Source organism: Lynx rufus, unplaced genomic scaffold (assembly GCF_022079265.1).
Source record: "Lynx rufus isolate CCGP_SWC_20201006 ecotype Redwood Valley unplaced genomic scaffold, mLynRuf1.p SCAF_6, whole genome shotgun sequence".
NCBI lineage: Eukaryota > Metazoa > Chordata > Mammalia > Carnivora > Felidae > Lynx > Lynx rufus.
In genome coordinates, this window is record NW_025814878.1 from 33,442,501 (window position 1) to 33,462,192 (window position 19,692).

Here is a 19,692-nt window from a genome sequence, read left to right on the forward strand (position 1 = left end):
GTTCCATCATTTCTTCCCTGTTCTCACTGACAGCACCTGCTAGCCAAGGAAAGATGAATGGTTTCCCTTCACAGTTCTTCAGTCTTATTCAAAAATAACATCTGAGTAATGCAAACCCATTTCCATTCTTCTCATTAGAATCTGAGTAAATTACTTCCACATACCATAATGTCATCAATTCATGACCTTTTTTTCTGTATAAATAGATTACTGATGTAGTCAAGGTAACTTGGGAAACAAGCGTTTGCATATCATATGGAAATATTTATAAGGCTTTTGGGTATAGGTACATAAGTAAAACAATTGTTTGTTTTCAGGATCTACTATAGAATCATATGTAAATATATTATTGATGGTAAACTGTCTACAAGATGGCAATGGTTATAAATTATTTTTATTAAAGATTTTATTTTTAAGTGATCTCTGCGCACAACATGGGGCTCAGACTCACAAGCCCAAGATCAAGAGTCACACACTCCTCTAACTGAGCCAGCCAGGTGCCCTGGCATTGGCTATAAACTATTATATAAATGTATTATTTATACAAAATACAATGCAGGAGTACTTTTTTGGGGTGGTTGAGGGTGGAATTTAGACTATGGGATTTTTTCCATAAAATAGGTATCAACCACATTTTTGCTACAGAAAATATTAAAGTATGTATAGAGTAAACAATGAAAAAATGTGTATTACCTTATGAACTAGCTTCTATCCTTCAATAAAATAAGTACTTCTGAGAAAACAGTTAGTGTTGAAATCCAAAAATTAAATCTCATTCATACTTACAGAAGAAAAACACTATTTACTTTGAAATGAGTGGACTGTTGAAAGGCAGATTAATACAGGGTGGAGGGAATAGTTAAATTCTTTGTAAAGAATTGAAATAAGGCATTATAAACTTACTGAATATTCTAAACATGAAATATAAAGTCCAGTTTTTAAATTACTTTTTCTCAAATTGTTTTATAAACATTAAAGCACTCCTAGACACCACTCAGTATGACTATTCACCCTAATTTGAAAATATTTTAAATTTAGTAAAGACTACTGTTTCGTAAATTACTTTTTCTAGTGGTAAGAGTTATACAGAAAAACAACTGACAAACTCATCATGATACAAATGTATAGGGTTTAGGGGCTCTTGGGAGGCTCAGTTGGTGCCTTGGGCTCTGCGCTGAGCATGGAACCTGTTTAAGATTCTCCCTCTCTCTCTCTCTCTCTGTCCTCTCTACCCCTCTGCCCCTCTCCTGGCTTACACTTTCTCTTTCTCTCATTAAAAAAAGAAGGAGAAGGAAAAGGAGAAAAGAAGAAGAAACAACTTCTAACTCATCTGCTCTTTTTTAAAAAAATGTACAGAGTTTATAGTCTTCTAAACTACCTTAGGCAACCTGTATATGAAACAAATCAAATCTTTTTTAAAGACAAATACTTGAGGTTTTCTCATAGATTTTAAAATAAAATCACATCGACATTTTATTACTTCAACTGAAATACTCCTGGTTTTATGATCAATAATAGAGTGTCATTAGAGGAAACACTTCAGGATGCTCTGAAATAAACAAATGAAAAGTATGAGCCAGAGGGGAAAGTCAGTTACTCAGCATAAAATCAACAGAGCAAATCTTTGTTTAAGTAGTTGCTTTCTCAGTGTACTCTTGCTAAAAACAAAGGAAAGGACAGCCACAATCAAAATAAAACCGCCACTGCATGGTTAAGCCCTGACCCCAGGGCCTTTCCCATTAAAGGTAGAGGAAGTGCAACTGACACCAAAAGAGAACACTGTTAGAAAAACAAGAATTAGAAGAAATGAGGATTCGTAATAAGATGGGAATTGACTGAAGAAGCACATGACAGTCACTCAAAACAATTTTGAAAAGTACAGGCAAGAACTAAGTGGAATTATGGAAGAATTCTCTTAACTTCCTCTTACCACTGAAGGTTGACCAGTAAGACCTCTGTAATCTGTGGGAAGGTGGGGTATGAGTTCCTAATTGTCTTCAATAATGATGAAAACAAACTGTTGAGCATAAACTAATGAAAGATTAACAACAGCAAAGTGCAAAAAATCAGCAGGGGATAAATCAATTTCCTTGATAAGTTGATTCTAACATTCAGTAAAATAACAACTTTGGACACCTATTCAAAAGATACATATATCCACGCCCATTGTGGAGCCCAACATGAAGCCTGAACTCATGAGATCAAGACCTGAGCTGAGATCAAGAGTTGGACACTTAACTGACTGAGCCACCCATGCACTCCACTTTTGTATTTTTTGATCAGAGACTGTTTACATGGTGTCTTTGGAACAAACAATTAAAAGCAACCAACTAAATGAAAAAAATGCACCCCAGACAGGTAAATTGGAGAAGGAATCAAGTTGAACAGAGGTTAATCCTATACTGCTTGAAAGATGAAGACTGTAGCTGCTGAATGGAGTTGTACAACTCAGGGCTTCTGAACAGAAAGGCTACAAGGACTGGCATGACATCTTGTTGTGCCAAAGCAATGCATTCTCAAACCCTGTAAATGCAAACTCCGAAAAGTGATAGGACAGGAGACAACCATCTCCAGTGTTTGCACATTTGTCCAAACCACTGGTGTCTTTGCTCTGCACTATTGCAACTGCCTCCCAATCCACCTCCCACTGCTCTTCTTGGCCATCCCGCACCTTCAAACACAATTCATTCTCCATATAGAAGCCAGCGTGTTTTTAAAGCATTAATTGTCACTTTACAGTTCTACCAAATGGTCCAATGAGTTCCCATCACAGTTGGAATGATATATCAATTCCAAAGCAAGGCAACACAAAGCTACATGATCTAGCCTGCATCTACCTCTGTGAGCCACCTCCAACCCAGCTTCTCTTGGCTCCCTATTCTTGAAACACAGTATGCCTTAGCATAAGGACACCAGGACTCTCTGCCTATGGTGCTCAAGTCTGTGCTGAGGTCTTTATTCTCATGACTCAGATCTCACCTCTCCACCTTATTTGCCATACGATCCATCTGAGCTTCTCTCTCTAGTCATGACGGCCTGCACACCCTATTTCTACAAGTGTGTTTCTGAGTGTATATGTGTGCTTGCTGACTCCACCTTACTTGGAGAGATGCTCTACCTCTACCCTCCTTCTCCTCTCCCAATACATCCATCAAAAACTATTTTTTAAACAATAGCCAAGTTTAAACTTTTTCTATTCCCATAAACACAGCTTCTCTTCGTAGAACCACTGAAGTCAACAATCAGCATCACATAATTTAATCATAAACATTCCCTAATCTTTTCCTGAGAGCTTATTTTTCACCTACTGAATTTCTAAACTTGACACAAGGATAGATCACAGACTACTCTACGGTGATACATTGTTACTTCTCATAGTGATTAGCATAGTGCTAAGCAAATAATTCTGTGCTCTGTAAATATTTTTAATAGAGTAAAAGTACTCTAGCTCCCCCTCCACTTTGATTCTTTTAAACCCACTGAATGCTAGAGAACAGATCTTTATAGCCTGACTGCAGTGAAATACACTCTTGACCAGTGGAAAAGACTTCTCTCTGGAAACATCTCTGTAACTCACTGATTATCTATTGGAACATGTGATTCAATTATTTTTCCAGAAGTGGTGATGAGATTAACAGTAATTCTTCCGTCTTGTCTCAGCTACAGTCTTATGTTCAGAAGCAGACACTTTGTGACATGACTGTGCAGAGTTAAAGGTGGTTTATGGCAGATCAGCATGTCATTAACCAGCCTGTGAGGGTTCTGACTGCTTGGTTTCGGCCTCATTAGCACCCTCAGCAAACCAACAGGGTGCTATCCAATTCATCTAGATTATAACAAGCCAAAAGGATATTTAAACAAAATAATCTGAAAATTCTAATGAGTTTTTTAGCATCTTAATTTTATTTTATTAAATGATACAAAACATCTCTCATAACTAACAAAAATATTAATAATCACGAAAGCAATATGTTAGAACTGTTCCTTATTTTCAAAGATCTTCATTCAGCATTTGGTAATACTGGTGGTGCTCTAAGGTCTATGTTCAATTTATTTTGACACATTGTTTTAATGAGTATCATAAATGAAAAAGCACTTCGCATAGACACAGAGAGGAAAAAAGTGCATAGTTGCATGTACTTAACTAAATCATTATACTTATTTTTGAATCTCATCTACCAATTATACAAAGGATGGTGCTGAAATTCACCTAATAGATTTCCATCATCCTTAATGGCAATTAACTATTTCTGCAACAAATCAGAAAATGATAAATTTTTTAACAAATGGGTTAAAAACTCTTAAAAATTCATTTGGATGATTTTTAAGCAAAATGGAAAAGCAAAACTGTTTCCAAGTTTTTATTACTTATTTAAAAAATTTTTTAATGTTTATTCATTTTTGGGAGCGGGTGCAGGGGCAGAGAGAGAGGCAGGGAAACAGAGAATCTCAGGAAGGCTCCCTGCTCTCATCGTAAAGTCCGAGGTAGGGATCGAACCCATGAACCATGAGATCATGACCTGAGCCAAAGTCCAATGCTCAACCGACTGAGCCACCGAGGCACCCCTTTTTCCAAGCTTTAAAAGTTTGTAGCTATACTGTTCAAAGAAAAAACATACCGGGGTGGGGCACCTGGGTGGCTCAGTAGGTTAAGCATCAGACTTCAGCTCAGGTTATGATCTCACGGTTCACAGCTCACGGGTTTGAGCCCAGCTTCAGGCTCTGTGCTGACCTTTCAGAGCCTGGAGCCTGCTTCAGACTCTGTGTCTCCCTTTCTCTCTCTCTCTTTCTCTCTCTCTCTCTCTCTCTCTCTCTCTCTCTGCCCCTCCCCCACTCATGCTGTCTCTCTGTCTCTGTCTCTCTCTCAAATAAATAAAAACATTTTTAAAAATTTAAAAAAAAAAAGATAGAAAGAAAAAAACATACCAGAACAGTATTTTTCAAAAATCCTGAAATCTTAAAAAATATATATTGGGAAAAATTACTATTTTTTCAAGTGTTTTTTCCCAAACATTCCTTCTAAGCTCTCCCTTCATCTTAAGAATGAAGCCTCAATGACTCACAAAATGACATTAAAAATTAACAACAAAAAAGGTAAACCCAAGGGATACCTATTTTGGTTGATTCAAACTACACTTGAAATACATTAATTTACTTGTCAATGACTATACTTAGATTTTTGCAAATCAAAATCAGTAAACAATCCTTTTATGATGCATCAATAAACAATCTTGAGACCTTCACACTCACACACACACACACACACACACACACACGTGCATGTGCAGTTTTAACATAAGGCACTAACATATTTGACACAGAATTTTTTTTTTTTTATTTTTAGAAGCCTATTCTTTTCAAAGTGCATTTTCACAACCATGAGGAGGAAAAATGGTAACATAAGAAAAGAAAACACTGAAGTTAAAAGTAGGATTAAATGAGAACTCTTGGGATTTCACCTGTCATTTCCCACCATGGGCATCTTTGGCAAGAGAATTAAAAACAAAACAAAACAAAACCTACTGTCTACAGAACTATGTGAAGAAATTCATTTTCGTCACTAAGGCCAGATGTTTACAAAAAAGGAGTGCACCAAGAGCAGGCCTTATCGAAATCACTTCTGATTTGATCCTAAAGCTCTACTTAAGACATAAACTAATGAACCAAACTTGGAACATCAGAAAAAAATAGTATTGTCAAAGGGAAAAAAAATGCTGGTGAAATATTATGAGCAACTGTTTTATTTTACCTGCTGTTTTAAATTGTTGGGTAACCAGAGGAAGGGGCTGTGGTGATTTAACTTGCCATATACAACTCAGAGCTAATGAGCTTCAGGAGCACTGAGCATGGCCAATAATCATGTGAGGAAATAAGGCAAGAATCAACACCACAAAAAGGGAAGTAATTTGCTAGGTAGCCTATAATTAGCCTCTGAATCTTACAGTAGAGAATATGACTGAGGAAAATAGCTTAGGAAGATTTAAAAAGGGATTAGTCATTCACATGAATGAATAAGCCCAGAATTTAGTTACCTGAGCCAGAGGGAGGAGAGGGGAAAAAAAAAAAAAAAAAAAAAAAAGCACATCATAAAAACTATAAGGCCCCTTCTGTTTCAGGGTACACAGATCCTTAATCTGGAAGAGGTTTCTGAGAAAAATATATATGTTACTGGAAATTTAGACGACGTTAATCAAATAATAAAATCACCCAAACTAGAATACCATAAACAATAAATACCTAACGGTGGGCCAATTTAACAAAGATTAACTAGGATGGTTAATCCTAAAGTATTATTAGAAATAATATTATTTCTGTATAGGACATGCCTGATCTATAAAAAATGTTATATTAACTATTTTTACACATAAAGATACTTAACTTTTTAAATAATAATTTAACCATTACTGAAGCTAAAATTTTTATAATGGAAAGGAAATTACATTATATAGAATAATTTTAACTGGGGTTAATAATCAGAATAACTATAAGCTGATCCTGATATTAAGATATTTCCATTACAATGGAATTATCTAAAATCTTTAATTTTAAAAGAGAATGGCTTCTATGTAAGTTTTGCTTAAAACTAAGTAAAGCTTTATTATTAAATTAGTCAAGAATAAAACATGAAAACACAACACCAAAATGTATTAATCAGTATAATGATAGGGGTTGGAAATATTTAATGAAATGATTGATAAGACATGAAGTTAAAAATATTAAAATTCAGGTTTAAAAGATTTACTACCTAAATTAACAACATCTTTTATTTTGGTCTGAAGCAGTGTGGTGGTTCACAAACGTGGCCCCAAATTCTTTGACACTTGCACAAGAAAAATGGGGGGGGTCTATGTCCTTTCCTCTTGAAGCTGGGCAGGCTTGTGACTGCCTTGCCAAGTGACACGGAGTGACTTACGGAGTTAGTGCAGAAAAGATCACGTAGCCTCCACCTGGCTCACTTGAGGCTGGCTTCAGGGGATGCCAGGCTCCACGTGAGAAGCCTGCCGCCCTGAGACTACCAGGCTGACAAAGCCACGTAGAGGCACTCCTGGCATCCAGTCCCGGCTGGGCTCCCTGACAATGGCCAGGGTCAGCTGCTAGCCACGTGAGTGAACTGAAAGTACAACTCATGTGAACCACATGAGAAAGCCCAAATGTGAACTGACCAGCTGAGCCCTTCCCAAATTTCTGACCCATATGTCATAATCAAAACAAAATTGTTGTCTGAAGCCCCTAGGTTCAGGAGGAATTTGTTAAGCAGGAGACATAGTAACCGGAATAGGTTTTTATAATTAAAGAAGGACCTTTGTGATAGATGGGATGTCAGGATAAAGAGTCAGGCCACAGCATTCCACTGCACTCAAAATTTAAATATACCATGGAATAAGATATCAAAAATTCAGGTTCAAATATTTACCTTATTTTTCTGCCAACCTAAACGTATTATAAGTTACTTTCAACCACTCACTCAAACTTTTAACAAATATTTATTGAGCACCTACTCTATTCTGGGCTCCGTCCTAAGTGCTAGTTGTAAAAGCAGCTTAAAGAATAGTGGGGGCAGTAAATTAATCAAACTTCACATCATCGCTTCCACATATAATTCCAAAGGGGGATAAAAACAGAATGGTGGCAGAGGGAAAAGGACTCGAAAAGCACTGATTCAGTCTGGAGACTTGATGAAGGCTAAGCTCTGAGGATGAGGAGAAATTCACTCACAAGGGAAGAGGAGAGGAGAGCTGGAAGGGAGAAGGCACTGATGAGCAGAACAGAGCCTTAGCAGAGGTGTCACGAACTGGGATCTTTATGGAGAGTAATGGGAAGGTCTTAAAGGTTTTTAAGCAAGATAATGAAATGTTGAGATTTTCATTTTAAAATATCATTTTCGCTATCTACTGCAATACTTCATGTATTGGCAACACCAGCCTCTAGTGTATTATTTATGGAGTAAATAAATAAGTCCACTCCACAAATATTCATTTCATGCTTCCCACATGCCAAGAGCTAAGAAATTAATCAGCAAAAAAAGATGGTCTCTACATGCATCAAGCTTTACAGTCTAAAGGAAGCAAAGAGCAGGAAATGAGCAATTTTTTAAAGATTTTTAAATTTTAAGTCCATCTAAAGATGAGGACTAGGGGCGCCTGGGTGGTGCAGTCAGTTAAGCGTCCGACTTTAGCCAGGTCACGATCTCGCGGTCCGTGAGTTCGAGCCCCGCGTCAGGCTCTGGGCTGATGGCTCGGAGCCTGGAGCCTGTTTCCGATTTTGTGTCTCCCTCTCTCTCTGCCCCTCCCCCGTTCATGGTCTGTCTCTCTCTATCCCAAAAATAAATAAAAAACGTTGAAAAAAATTAAAAAAAAAAAAAAAGATGAGGACTAGTTTTTCTTTATTTATTTTGAGAGAGAGAGACAAAAAGCGAGAGAGGGACAAAAAGAGAGACAGGAAGGGAGGGAGAATCCCAAGCAGGTTCTGTTAGCATAGAGCCCAATGCTGGGCTTAAACTCACCATGAGATCATGACCTGAGCCAAAGTCAAGAGTTGAACGCTTTGGGGCGCCTGGGTGGCGCAGTCGGTTAAGCGTCCGACTTCAGCCAGGTCACGATCTCGCGGTCCGTGAGTTCGAGCCCCGCGTCAGGCTCTGGGCTGATGGCTCAGAGCCTGGAGCCTGTTTCCGATTCTGTGTCTCCCTCTCTCTCTGCCCCTCCCCCGTTCATGCTCTGTCTCTCTCTGTCTCAAAAAATAAATAAATAAACGTTGAAAAAAAAAATTAAAAAAAAAAAAGAGTTGAACGCTTAACTGACTGAACTACCCAGGTGCCCCAGGAAATGGGCAATTTAAATACCATGAAGTAACAATCTTACCGTAAGTAATGCAGGTATAGAGAGTCCAGAAAAATTCCCAATGGAAGAGATGTCTAAGTTGAGACTAGAAGAATCAGTAAGTGTGAAAGGCCAACAGAATTGGGGGAATAAGGAAAAAAGTGGATCTAAGACAGAACTTCAGGTTACTAAAAGTAAAGGCTCATAACTGAGAGTCACAGAGTGTTCAAGGAACAAAAAGAAGCTTAATATGGGTGTAGGCTTAAGGGGGAGGGGTTAATAGGAGTTAGATCCCATGTAAACTTTGTTTAGATTCTATTCTAAAAGCAAGAGGCAGACACTGAAAGGCTAAGAAGGGGAGTACCAAGGCCAGTTGAGCATCTTATAAAAAACCCTCTGGCTATAGTGTGGAGAACAGATTGGAAACAGTCAAGATTGGAGCACTGGGACCAAGTAGGAAGCTGTTGTTAGAATCCAGGACAGAAAGTAGAGCCGTCAGCAGAGAAATGTCAGGAGAAATAGAGAACAGTAGGGAAAAGGATAACAATATTTTTAGGAGGTAGAATTGAGAGGACTTGGTGATTAATTAGGTGAGAGAGGTGAGGGAGAGCAAGCACTCAATGATGACTCCCTAGTTTCTGACCTGGGTACAACTAATGGAAATGGGGAACCCCAAAGAAGGAGCAAGACTTCAGCAGTGTGGAAAGGATGATGAGGAAAAGGAGATTTAGTTGTGAGAAGTTTAAAGTGGCTGTGGGTGGGTGGGACATACAAGTGGAAAGGTACAGGAAAAAGATGGCTATATGGTACTGAAAGTGAGAAGAGTGATCCCGGCTAGAGAAAGAGATTTGGAAGTTCCAGAGCACATCGGTGTTACTTGAAACCATAGGAGTAGATGAGCTGGTCCCATTAATACATATTACTAATACCATAGTGAGAACAGAGGGGTTAGATATGGATCAGGCAGACACCAACATTAAGAGATGGTAACACAAGAGAAAGCACAAATGGTGAACAAAATGAATGGCCAGAGAGTTAGGAAGGAAACAGGCAAGTATGTTGCCATTAAAACTTGATAGCAACTTGAATTATAGCTTTTCTGAACTCAATTTCTCTTGATTTTCTTACATGGAGATGAGCCTGGGTTTAGCAGAAAACTATCTCTGCACCTGGGCAAGTGTCCTCCACCTCCTCAGAACATGAAATTGAGTTCCTTCTCCTTCTTGGACTAGAAGGCTTGTGATTTTGTACAATACAGATATAAATTTAAAGGAAAAATAAAACAAATATATTTAGCTTACAAATAAAATAATAAATGTAAACAATGCAAAAAGGCTATGGATTTTAGAGCCAAATGGACATGAACTTAAATCCCACTTGTGCCATTTCTCAGCTATGCGATTTAAAGTGAGTTATTTTCTCTCTCTAACCTTCAGTTTCATCATATAACATTCTGCTACCTGAAGCACAGAAATGGAGCTGTTCCTATTTTCTCAAACCCACTCTGATCAGAGAGCCAACCTCACCAGTGCCAATGAAACAGTACTATTAATGGTTGCAAAAGACCTCCTTGTTAGGAAATTGATGGTCAATTTCAACCCTCATCCTGCTGAAACTATCAGAAGCATTAGACAAAGATGATTATTCCTTCCTTTTTAAAACACTAGGCGCCTGGGTGGCTCAGTTGGTTAAGCGTCCGACTTCAGCTCAGGTCACGATCTCACAGTTCATGAGTTCGAGCCCCGAGTGGGGCTCTGTGCTGACAGCTCAGAGCCTGGAGCCTGCTTCGGATTCTGTGTCTCCCTCTCTCTGCTCCTCCCCATCACGCTCTGTCTCTCTCTCTCTCTCTCTCTCTCAAAAATAAATAAACATTAAAAAATAAAATAAAATAAAATACCATCTTGGTTTGCTTCTGGGTAACCATTCCACCTTGGTTTTCTTCTTGCTTAACTGGCCCACTCCATTTTAGATCCTTCCTGGTTCCTTCACATGTCCCAGGTCCCATATTAGTAAACATTGGTGTGCCTAGACACTGTCCTTCTCTATCTACTATCACTCCCCAGATGGCCCCATCTAGTCTCATGGCTTTAAATACCATCTACATGTCCAGAATGTTCAAATGTACATCTTTTGTTCGTATCTCTCTTCTGAATGCCAGACGCCAGCTGCCTACTCAACACCCTTTCATGAATGTCTAAACAGCTCTTCAAACTTAGCACGAACTCCTGATTCTCCCTACACCTAGTCCTCCTACACTATTCCTCATCTTATTAAATGGCAACCTCATTCTTCTCATTGCTTGGGCTCAAAACCTAAGTCATCTTTGGTTCTTTTTCTCTCATCCCACACTCCATCATCAGCAAATTCTGTCAGCTCCATTTTCACGATATATTCAAAATTCAACCAGCTCAACTCACATTCACCTTTACGACCCTTGTCTGCACTACACCATCTCTCCTCTGGACTACTGCCATAGTCTTCTGATCTTTTAATTTGCATTCTTGATTCCTATAGTATAACATTCTCCACAAAGAGCCACAGTAAATCTCTTTTAAAGTTAAGTTATATCTGGTTATCTCAAAATCTTCTTACAGCCTCCCATCTCACTCAGAGGAAATGCAAATTCTCTATGGTCCTAAAGCCCTCTCCAACCAGCTTTCTCATTCCCGCTGTTTTCTTCTTATCGCTCCCCATCTCACTCCTTATGCTTCAGCCACATGGATCCCTTCACCGTCCTGGAACACCCCAAGCAAGTACTCGTCTCTGGAACTTTATACTTATTATTTCCTTAAATATCCTCATGGTTTATTCCCTTATTGCTGTCGTGAAGATCTCTACTCAATGATCACCTTGAAAAACCCTCCCTGACAACTACCCCCCTCGATTGTAAATATACGAACGACCTCCTCCTCACTATTATCACCCTTCTCTTGTCTCTTTCTTCATAGCCTTTATTATCCCCTAATATACTAAATGATACTAATTATTTATCTTATAGCCTATCCCCTCTGGCTTAGGATATAAATTCCATGAAGGAGGGATTTTATCTACTTTAGTTCTCTGAATCCCCAACATCTACAATAGTGACTGGCATGTAATAGGTATTTAATATATAAATGAATTAAAATTCAATAATAAAATATGTAAGAAGTGCTTAAAATATAGATGTTCAATAAATGGTTGCTCTTATTATTTGTGGAAACTTAACCATACAAGTGTAATTACCCCGAAATTGATGGGACAAATAATACTGAGAAAGTTGAAAGAGCATGGCGTACTTCAGAAATTATTTTTCTATAGGCACTGAATTTCTTATTTTAAGACACAATTTGATTTGGGAAGGTTCATTTAGTTGATCATATGAAACTCTTCTGACAAAGTGAATATGAACAAAATACACAAATTTTTGAAATTTTATAACTTTAAATATTTGCCATATCGTAAAGAATAATCCAAAACAAACTTAGCAAAAGCATATTTTCTTTTAAGTAAAGGTAATAAATATTTTGAAAGGAGTAAGGTATTTAATAATATTCTATTTCCAATAATTAGAGCTCTGAGAAATATGTGTGTTAAGAAATACATAATGGATGGATTTACTACTCTGGATTAAACACAACAGGTGGAATTGTAACGTGTTTACTAAATGGTAAGCTGGTACTCCAGAAGTGGTTTAATAAAATCCTTCCAAGGGCACCCGGATGGCTCAGTCAGTGGAGTATGGACTCGACTTCAGCTCAGGTCATGATCGCAGGGCTGTGGGATCAAGCCCTGTGTCAGGCTCTGTGCTGAGCATGGAGCCTGCTTGGGATTCTCCCTCTCTCCCTTTGCCCCCACCCCCATTCATGCTCTCTCTCTAAAATAAAAATGAGATAAAATAAAAATGAAAATAAAACAAAATCCTCCCAAAAAGTAAGAAGAGAAAGAGATCCACAGTTGACCGGCAACTTAAAAGCTTATTTATATCCCTAGATAAAGCTGAGAAAAAGTACTGTACACAAGGCTCTGAGATGGCTCCTTGAGGGGATTTAATACATTTATAGAGTATCTCATGGTACTTGGCCTACAGGTACCCAAATAGATGTTTGTTAAATGCGTAAATGATACAGTACTAAATGAATACATTAATTATAAGAAACTACCACTCAGGTGTCTGTCTACAGTGCCCATTACAATCTCTTAACAAAAAGCTGGGAGTTTAAGTTCTAAGGCTCTTCTTTCTCTCTCTCTCTCACATCAGGAGTAAGGAAGAGCCAGGGGCGTCTGGGTGGCTCAGTCAGTTAAGCATCCGACTTCGGCTCAGGTCATGATCTCAGGGTTCAAGTCCCACATTGGGGTCTGTGCTGATAGCTCAGAGCCTGGAGCCTGCTTTGGATTCTGTGGCTCCCCCCTCTCTCTGCCCTCCCCTGCTTGCACTCTCTCTCTCTCTCTCTCTCTCTCTCTCCCTCAAAAATAAACATTAAAAAAAAAAAGGGAGTAAGGAAGAGCCTTCCAGTATAAAAGCTGAGCTCTGCTCTAGAAGGAAAGAAAATCACCACTCTAAAGGTTACAATTGACGCCTTGGATAAGTAGTACTACTTGTCAAGTTATTTGAGATCTCTTAGGCAGTGGAGCACAATGCCGGGTTTTTCTTCGTAGCCTCATCTCTAGACAGCTGGAAGAGACGGAAGGGAAACACCCAGGCAACACATGGACGAGGTTCTGCTGGTTCAGACCTCAGCCCTCAACAGGGTATTTCGTCCGCAGAAATCAAATGTCCGTTAAAATCAGATTTTGAAAGGTAAAAGAAAAAAGAGATTATGAAGGAGATATGAAGAAATTATTAGAGACATATTATTAAAGAGGCAGAAGAGAGAAATAAGGGCATGAGTCAGTAAGGTGTGAAAGCAAATGTTATCCCACCCTTCAAATACACGTGTGAGCACACACATGCAAATTCTGGGCACAAAATAATAAGTTTACATATTCCTTCACTCTCACTTTTCAAACCTGTAGAGAAATGAAATGTATCCCAGTCTCATTATTCTTCACATTTTCAGGACTATCAAAATCACACCTGGCATGACAGGATCCAAAAATTCACCTGTGCGAAGATGGCTGTGTTCAAACTCCACATTGAACACATTAGCTTCTAAAAATACACAGGTTGGTTTAAGATTTAAAGGGAAAAAAGTAGGTTACACTTGTACCCATACAAGTCTGCATGACTCAGAGTTTAATAATAGGATACATAAGATGTCACCCTTAGGTCACCGATTCTAGGGTGACTATAGTAGACTGTCATTTTAAGACATCATCATCTAACAGCTGCTTTGTTCACAATCTGTAGAAGAAATATGTTGCTTGTCTCTATTAATACTCATCTGACAGGTGTGTACATTCCAACTCACATGCACCTGCCAGTTGGGAGCTCTTTGAAGCAGAGTGATGAAAGCCACAACAGCTGTTACCTTTAGACAGTCCTTAGCATACCCAGTGTTCTCTTTATCTAAAGTGCTAAATAGTAACACTTCATATTATAATAAATTTTACTGTCTGAAACCAAAACCATGAAGGAAAGATATCAACGGAGGATTTCTGAAATAAGTGCAATATCGTTCTCTGAAACAAAAGAAGGCAACAATCTTGCCTCCTAGGAAGATGTGGTAGAGGCCAAACCAGCTGAGGAGGTTAACATTTACAATGGCTCAGTGACCTGCAGACATCCCCGGACTGTCTGCTTTAGCCATGGTCAGACATGCATACATAGGTCACTGGGAAATGCTTCTAAAATGTATGTATCAACGACTTATGGACCCAGGCAACATACACTAGTGTAACTTCCACTGTATCTGTCATGTGTTCTACAGCCCTTAAGCCAACACCTACGCAGTGGCAAAGATTATAATTTATCAGTTCAACCCTTCACCATGGCAATTGAAAATTGGGTGGTACACACTGAACTGTAAAGTCATTCCACTAAGAGGGGCTCCCCGCAGCCCCAGTCATGGTGATGACTGGAGAAGAATATTATGTTTCAAGAAATAAAACTATTATTTAGAAAGCACAGTATGCAGGTATTTAAGTCATGGCCTAATCTGCTTTCTCTGTACTGAAATAATGACCACAGCTACTCATCCGCCTTCATTACACATGCAGTCCAGGGCATTAATGGAAATAAGACTTACCATCTAAAAATCCTTGTTCCCACCTTCCAAGTTCATACCTTCTTTCAAAGAACTCAGCCTCCCTTTTTAGAAGAACATTAATTTAACCAGGCAATATTCCAACTCACATTTAGTATGTATTTTTAATGTGTGTATAAAATGCTTAATAGAAAATCACCTTTATTTTCTTATGTGATGTCAAATAATGCACTATTTGACACAAACTCAAAAACAAGTGAAAAATATCACTAGTAACTTTTTATTTCAAATGCATCATTTTATTTTAAAAGGTCTTAAGAGCCCTGCAAATTCGGGTTTAACAGATTTTAGTCTGTCAAACCCATGAAAGCTTATAAAATGAGAAAGAAAGCACTCAGTGTGCCCTTTTGATCTAGCTCAGTAAGGCAACAAAATAACTCTGCAGTTTGATTTGGTTTTGCTTCAGAACTGGCATGTCATTACAGGTCACGGTCTGCAATTCTATTTCATTGATGAGGAAATTAAGGCATAGAGAGGTTAAGTGACATGGAAACATAGACCCTTTGAATAGAAGTGACCTTAGAATTAACACAGACCAGAAATATTACAACCACAAGCCTGTATGTATTTTTATCCAATTGGTAAAAAATTCCATTTGCATAGAAGCTAAAAGTTCATCTAAAAAATCTTTAATTCTAACTTTCATAGCAAACTTAGTAAACCTGTTATTTTTGTCTGCTTTAAGACTTTGTCTTTTGCCTTTAACTTGAAGCTCACAGTAGAATTTAGCACGCAAGTAGAATACCACTTTCTGGCAATGGTTACTGGGGGTAATCTCATCCTCTCTTGGTCACTCAGCTCTTCAAAAATTTGGTAACTAGTAGCTGAGCCTCTACCATATGTCCAACAGCATTCTAGGTGCTAAAGACACAGCAGTGAACACATCATGGGACAATTCCTGTCTTCGTGGAAACAAATTACATAAGCATAAGAGAGTGGGGTGAGGCTAAACTTGAAAAAGAGTGATCAGTGAAGGCCATTTGGATGGCATTTGCATACAGATCTGAAAGAGAGGAGTGAGAGGAGTAGGCAAGCAAAGGGAATGGTATCTAGGGGGCTATTCCAGGCAAAAGGAACAACAAATGCAAAAGCCCTGGCATAGAAGCTTGCCTGGCCTGCGGGACTCATTTTTCCTGTTTAATATTTTAAATAAAGTAGGCTTTTCTTTACTGAAAGTTCTGTCCAATACTTTGGAAGAAAATCAGGGACATACATAACACCCATAATTACTGCAAACAAGTTTCAGATACTATGTCACTTGAGAGAAGTTTCTAGTGTTTGTGTATTATAATGACACTGCACTCACCCTGCCACCCTTCCACTCCCCATTCCTTCTCTTCTCCATTACAGATCAAAATATTGACTGCCTACAACAAACTTATGGAGATATATATATATATATATATATATATACATATATATATATACATATATATATGTATATATATATGTGTGTGTGTGTATATATATATATATATATATATATATATATATATACACATATGCGCTTTGGGAAAAGGGCCCACCTTAAGAAAATCAAACTAATGCAGAATACCTCAACCCACACCAGCTACCCTCCTTGAACTTCTAAACCCACAGCATCTGTATCCAGCCTTTAAGTATACCTGGTATTGTTACTCTGTTTACATCTCATTATATGCTACCGTGTATTGCTCTTGCATACACATCTGCTCTCACAGTGACTCCCTTGGAGCAGGGCCCATATTTGGGGAATGTCTGAATCCCACCACAGGGATCTGCACATGGATGGCACCAATATCTGTTTGCTGATGATGTCATAGAAACTACCACATGAGAGCAGACATTCCTCCTGTTTTAAGTATCTGTTTGTGGATACAGCATAAAAGAGACATCAGTCTCTTGCAGGCGTTTGGATAATCTCAACCATCTTGGCTAACTTACTGTTTGTGTAACATTCCATTCTGTTTAAGTTTCCCTTTGCATTTTTCGGTTGGGCACAGTACACACTTTCAGTCTAGACACCAGCATGGATTAGCCACAAAACACACAGGAACCACACTGTGTGGAATCCTGTTCAGTTCACTTCAGCCAATGTTATTAAACACTATTACTGGAAAGGGACTCAGCATAAAACTATCAAACACAAGGACTACAAGACATTGCCCATACAGTCTGGCAAAACAAACAGACACATAAGGAACTTCAGTGCCTGCAAGGCACACAGAAGTATTTTGAAAGTATATAAGCAGCGGCCCGGAAGGTGAGGAAAGGCTTCCCAAAAAGAGTTGGCACCTGAACAGCCAAGGGTTTTGAAAGACGAATAGGCCTAGGACAATCAGACATGGGATCAAAGGGCATTCCAGATTGTGCAAAACACTGGCAGAAACATAACAGCTTGAAAACTACTGGAAGAACTCATTCACCATCAGTGAAGGAAAGCTGGTCTATTGCACGCTTAAGCTTTCCAAGAAAAAAAACAAGCTTTCAAATAAGGAGCCGAGGAAGAAAGTTTCACCACTGCTTGTTTTGTTAAGCCTCTTAGCCTCGCTTTCCTTTGTTTTGGTCTGTTTTGTTCCCTCTTAAAGAAATAAAGTACTGTGCTGGCATAAAACTTCAGTGAGGAAAAGTACTTCAACTTTACTGTGGAATAAGAAAAATGCTAAGTGGGCATGGGCCAAGGAATGAATAAATGAATGAATGAATGAATAAATGAATGAAAAAATAAATAAAACTTTTCTGGAATACATAAATGGAGCACAATTTAAAATTCAGGCATCATGGACCTGAAATACTAATTCCAACAATTCCAACGCTTCTCTTCACCAACTTAATACATACTTACAGTGTTTTGTGCCCACTATTTGTTAGTTTCGGGGATACTAGGCCTATGAGGCACTTTCATTGTCCTCCTTTTTGAGCGAGCTCTGGCTTGCAATTTAGTAAAAGAAATAAGCAGAGGACAATTCACTGTAGCCTGTTCCCTCCACGGTTGCCAACTTAAAGCATGAAGCTCCTGCAGAGTTAAATTCCAGTCAAGTTAGCCGTGAGGTCAAACACACTTCAATAATAATTACACCCACAACAACTGAGATGTGAGAAACTGACAGAGGTCGTTGGTAGAATTGTCTCATCACCTCTTCCTGTGAACCCGGAGTTGGCGAGCTGGTGGAGGACCGCCTCACCAGGGGCCTGAACACAAGAGGGGACAGAGTGGGGGGTAGAGTTACCTGGGAGCTCAGGTAGACTTTGAGGCACTCCTCGCACACGGCCTTCTTGCAGCAGGGCAAGGGCTTGATGGGCTTGTCTTCCAGGCACACCCGGCACATCAGCACCATGAGGGGCACATAGGGATCCCCTACCCCACCCAGGTCAGAGTAGGGTGGAGCTCCCAACAGGCTGGGCACGGAGAATGGCTCGGGCGCCAGGTAGAACTCCAGCTCGATGCTGCCGCCGTCGGGGGACAAGGGGTCCGTCGGGAGGGACAGCCGGGGGCTGGGGAAGGAGGTGGGGGTGCTGGGAACGTTCGTCACCGGCGGAGCCCGAGGTGAAGATGCGGGTGGCGAGGGCTGCTCCGCGGTGGGGGCCTCGGGCAGGTCGTTCTCCACGCAGAACACGGAGCAGAAGACTTGTCTCTTGGCGGGGATTGGGCGCCGCTGACCCAGCACGTCCAAGACCTGTTCGTCCGCGGCCCCGACGCGGGTCCTGGGCTCCGGCTCTTCGCCCAGGGGCACGTCCTGCTGTTCATGCCCTCCCTCGTCTCGGCCCCCTGCTTCCTCCTCCTCTTCCAGCTGCTGCTGCAAAGTCTGGGGGTTGAGGGGCCCGGTAAGTGCCAGTCCCGCGGGCTGCCCCGGCGCTCGGCTCTTCCTCCCGTCCGGGCCCCCCCGGCTCCCCGCGGGCTCCGGGGCGCTGGTGTCCGCGCAGCCCGAGTCGCTTCCGCAGCCACCGCCGCTCGGCTCGGCGGAGGCGGCGCGCGGCCCCGGCGCCCCGGCGCTGTCCCCCCGCGGCCTCGGGGGCTCGGGGTGGCCCGTGGCGCCGCCGGCGGGGGCCCGCGCCTCCTGCGGCCCGCCGCCGCTCACCGTGCTCTGCTCCTCGCCCATCGCCGCCCGCGGCCCGCGCCGCCGCTGCCCATCCAGCCGCCGGGACCCCCACCCGGCGCCGGCGGGCAGCGGGGGCAGCGGCTCGGCTCGACTCGCGGCTCCGCTTCTGCTTCCGGGTCCCTCCTCCGGGGCTGGGACGCCCCGAGCTCCCTCCGGGGAGCCCGTGCTCCCGGGCCGCGGCAGGCAGGGAGCCCGGCCCGCTCCGCCGCTCCTCCTCCTCGTCCTCCGGGGCGGCCGGGGACCGCCTCGGGGGCGCTGAGGGCCGCTCGCTCCGGGCGCGGGCGCGCCCGCCCCTCATGCAGGTCGGGGCGGTGCCCCGGGGCCCCCGCGAGCCCCCGGGCGGGGCAGAGGGTCCGGGGGTGGGGGGGTGGGGAGGCGGCCGTCAGTCCCGCGCCATCGCGGGTCCCCGCTCCGGGCCGCGCGGGACGGGCGGCGGGAGGGCGGTGGTCGGAGCGTCCAGGGGCCTGTGGCGCCGCCGCGGCGCGCCCCGGGAGGTGCAGCGGGAGCGCGAGCGAGCCGCCGCGGCCCCTGGGGGAGAGGCCAGCGCGGGCGACCTCCCTCTGCTCCGGCTTCACCTAGAGCCCTCCTCGCTGCCCCGCACCCCACCCTTCT

The 19,692-nt window shown here is 41.5% G+C and overlaps 1 protein-coding gene across 1 annotated transcript in view; it reads right to left on the reverse strand.

Annotated features, from left to right (window-relative positions):
• The window catches only part of RNF217 (ring finger protein 217), a 131,255-nt gene extending 111,998 nt beyond the window's left edge, over positions 1-19,257 (reverse strand). The window contains exon 1 of the mRNA XM_047101747.1: positions 18,211-19,257. Within this exon, the coding sequence (XP_046957703.1) occupies positions 18,211-19,080 (870 nt within the window). The 5' untranslated portion in view covers positions 19,081-19,257. The remainder of the gene's footprint in view (positions 1-18,210) is intronic.
• Positions 19,258-19,692: the final 435 nt, after the last annotated feature.